General features: G+C 37.5%; 1 protein-coding gene across 1 annotated transcript in view; it reads right to left on the bottom strand.

The window, feature by feature from the left end:
* The window catches only part of il1rapl2 (interleukin 1 receptor accessory protein-like 2), a 160,058-nt gene that overhangs the window by 154,437 nt on the left and 2,615 nt on the right, over positions 1 to 3,006 (bottom strand). The window contains exon 3 of the mRNA XM_017307004.1: positions 2,855 to 2,958. Within this exon, the coding sequence (XP_017162493.1) occupies positions 2,855 to 2,958 (104 nt within the window). The remainder of the gene's footprint in view (positions 1 to 2,854; positions 2,959 to 3,006) is intronic.

The raw sequence follows: 3,006 nt of genomic DNA, 5'->3' as shown, positions 1-3,006 counted from the left end.
TATTTATATTTTTTCATGATGAAAGATTACTACATAAATTAGATGAAAAAAATTATTTAACTTGGACTATTTCACTGTATTTGAGATGTGACACACCAAAGAACAGCTCCTGTAGGTTTCAGGTTATCTGAGTGAGAGTCCATCAGCTGTTCTTTCCCAGCATGAAAAATAAACCTAGCTGAAGAAATTACTGTGTCAGCTACAGCTTCAGATTTGTTCATGTCCCAAAGGGCAATTAATGTTACAGCAAGTACATAAATATGTAAAAATTAGACTTGCAGTATTTATGATAGATTTTTCCACCTACAGAACTTTGCAAATGAATTCATACGTCTTCAAAGTTTGACACTTTTGGCATGCCATATTGAAATTTACGTGACAGATGGATTCAAATTATTTGCATAATTCAGAAGTGAGGAAAACACTGAGATGTTTTGATGTATGAAATGTATGAAATTAATTTCATACATTTTTAGCAATAAAAGTCTGAAAGGTGTGGCTTGTATTTACATTTAGTACCTCTGAGCTAATACTTTTTAGAATCACCTGTTCTTGCTGTATTTGAAGCAAAATTCTATAAAATGTCTACGGAAATGCCAAATTAAACTAATAAATAAATCTGTACTAAATCTGTCAAAATTAGACTCCCAAGCAAGTTTAAAAAAAATATCTATAAAGGTTTTTACTTATGTAAACTTCTTCACAGGAATTAGAATTTCAAATTTATCTTCAGTTTTTACAACAAAAAAAATCAAATTACAAAAGAGAGAGAATGAATACATTAATTTTATAAAGTATTGAGGAAAAGCACATAAGTTTGTGGCCTAATGTTAAAAATGGCACTAGTGTGAGCGTCAATATAGCATCAAAAGTCAACAAAAAAACAACACTTTATTACTTTCATATTAAAATATTTTAAATTGTATTTAATATTTGAAACATAGTGTTTGAGATTTAATGTTTTGTTTTATATCATTCATGTTACAGAGCCAAAATAGACACATGTGGTCCTAGAAACCTGTGATATATCACAAGAAAACACATTTTAGTTGTGAATTGAATAAATGTGAGGTATGAATACTTCTGAAAAGCACTTTTAGTTATTTTCTTACGCATCGTTACTTGTCGTTCTGAATGAGCCGTCTTACCTCTGCATCTCCTTTGTTCTTGTACCAGATGAGACGCAGCTTGGCGTTGGTGGCCATGGTGTAGTTGGTTCGAATGTAGCTGTAGAACAAGGCACATTTGACCCGAACGGGCTCGCCGGCCAGGACGTGGTACTCCCTCAGATCCACCGACCAGTCTATGCATCCGTCCACTGGTAGGGAGAGAAGGCAGAGAGGTGAGACTGGCAGTCTGAATGCGCACGCTGTTCGCTCTGCTCGACAACTTTGCTCTCTCAAAGTTTCTGAAACCAAACATGAGTAGTCATCAAAAATACCTGCATGAGCTGAAGAAAAATAAACTATATGGAAAATGAAATGTGCAGATGACGGAAGAAAATAAGAGGATGTAAGGAAATAACAGTAAAAGACAAATGCAGGTGACGGGGAATATTGTTCCTTTGAAAATTGTTTGCGGTATTGTGTCTCAATCTAGAAGCAATCAGAGACTGAAAATAGCTTTTCAAAGTGTGTGTGTGTGTGTATGTGTGTGTGTGTGTGTGTGTGTGTGTGTGTGTGTGTGTGTGTGTGTGTGTGTGTGTGTGTGTGTGTGTGTGTGTGTTTGTGCGTGTGCAAGTAAAATGCTTGCTACCTTTCTGTGCACAATAGTATATATATATATTTATATATAATTTTTATTTTTTTATTTTTTTGTCCTAGTACCCCCAAAAATTTTAAACTACTTTCACCCCTGGCTGTAATTAATCATGATTAATCACTATGTCCAACTTTGTAACCTTCTAATCTAAATATGAACACAGTTGCGGTTCTGGCAGGAATGGAGCCCTGGCTAAGCCCCTCCTCCTGCCACACTCCAGCCAATCAAAATGAAAGCAATTATCTGACTTTTTTTGAAAGAAGGTAATGGAAACTTACTCCACTTCAAATGCATACAAGCAGTAGAAAACTTGTTCAGAGGAAAACTGCCAGATGACTAGCTCACTCTTGCCCCCCCCAAGTGTGTTATGCTTTCTGTATTTCAACCAAATAAGAGAAATGTCTGTGTCCATTTGAATGAAAGTCACAGGATGTTTGTTGTCCTTTTTACTATTACGATAAATTAAAATCACCTTACATTTTCTTTTCTAACATTTTTAAATATAACTTTTTTTTACAGGCCTGGAATCAGACAGAATTGCACCCTAACATTGTTTTTAAAAGTGTATCTGCATCAATTTAAGCTTCCTGAATTGTGATCAAGGATTGCTCAAAATCATTCTATGGAGCACAAATGGCCCACGCGCTGCACTTTGAACACCCTCGGTATAGTGACTCCCTCCCTTTTTAATTTTTCCAAAAAAAACAAACAAAAAAAAATCAAAAAGGTGTCACCGCTTTTTTCTATTAAAAGTGAGAACAAAGCAGTGAATTGGGTCAGAACTGGTCCAGAAAAAGGTTTTATCATTCCAGAAACTCAGCGTGATTATTCCGTCTCACCACCTGCATTATGCTCAGACTGAATCCCGAACTCGGTAAACGAAACGCCTCTCTGCTCAGCGTGCTTTGACCTTGCTCCCCATCCAGGCAGAGGAGCTGCTTGGCTGTGGCATTCACAAAGCGTCATCAGCGATGCATCTACCTGACCCAGAGATGACCCTGAATCTCGCTTCATCTGAGAGTCTGGGGTGGAGAGATGGAGATTTTCCTCCAGGGGAGAGCAAAAGTCTTTCCCCGGCGCACAGATACGGTACCTTAGAACGCACGTGTAGAAGCCGTTATCTTCCACTTCAGCAGATCTAAACCAGATGGAGTCGTCTTCTTTGCTCAGCCTGTGGCCGGAGAAGATGATGGGCTCCTGCAGGAGACATTACAAAGGATAACAAGAAGCTGAATTTTCAGGAAA

The sequence above is a fragment of the Poecilia reticulata genome, linkage group LG10 (assembly GCF_000633615.1).
Source record: "Poecilia reticulata strain Guanapo linkage group LG10, Guppy_female_1.0+MT, whole genome shotgun sequence".
Taxonomy (NCBI): domain Eukaryota; kingdom Metazoa; phylum Chordata; class Actinopteri; order Cyprinodontiformes; family Poeciliidae; genus Poecilia; species Poecilia reticulata.
This window is presented reverse-complemented; position numbering and strand designations above follow the sequence as displayed.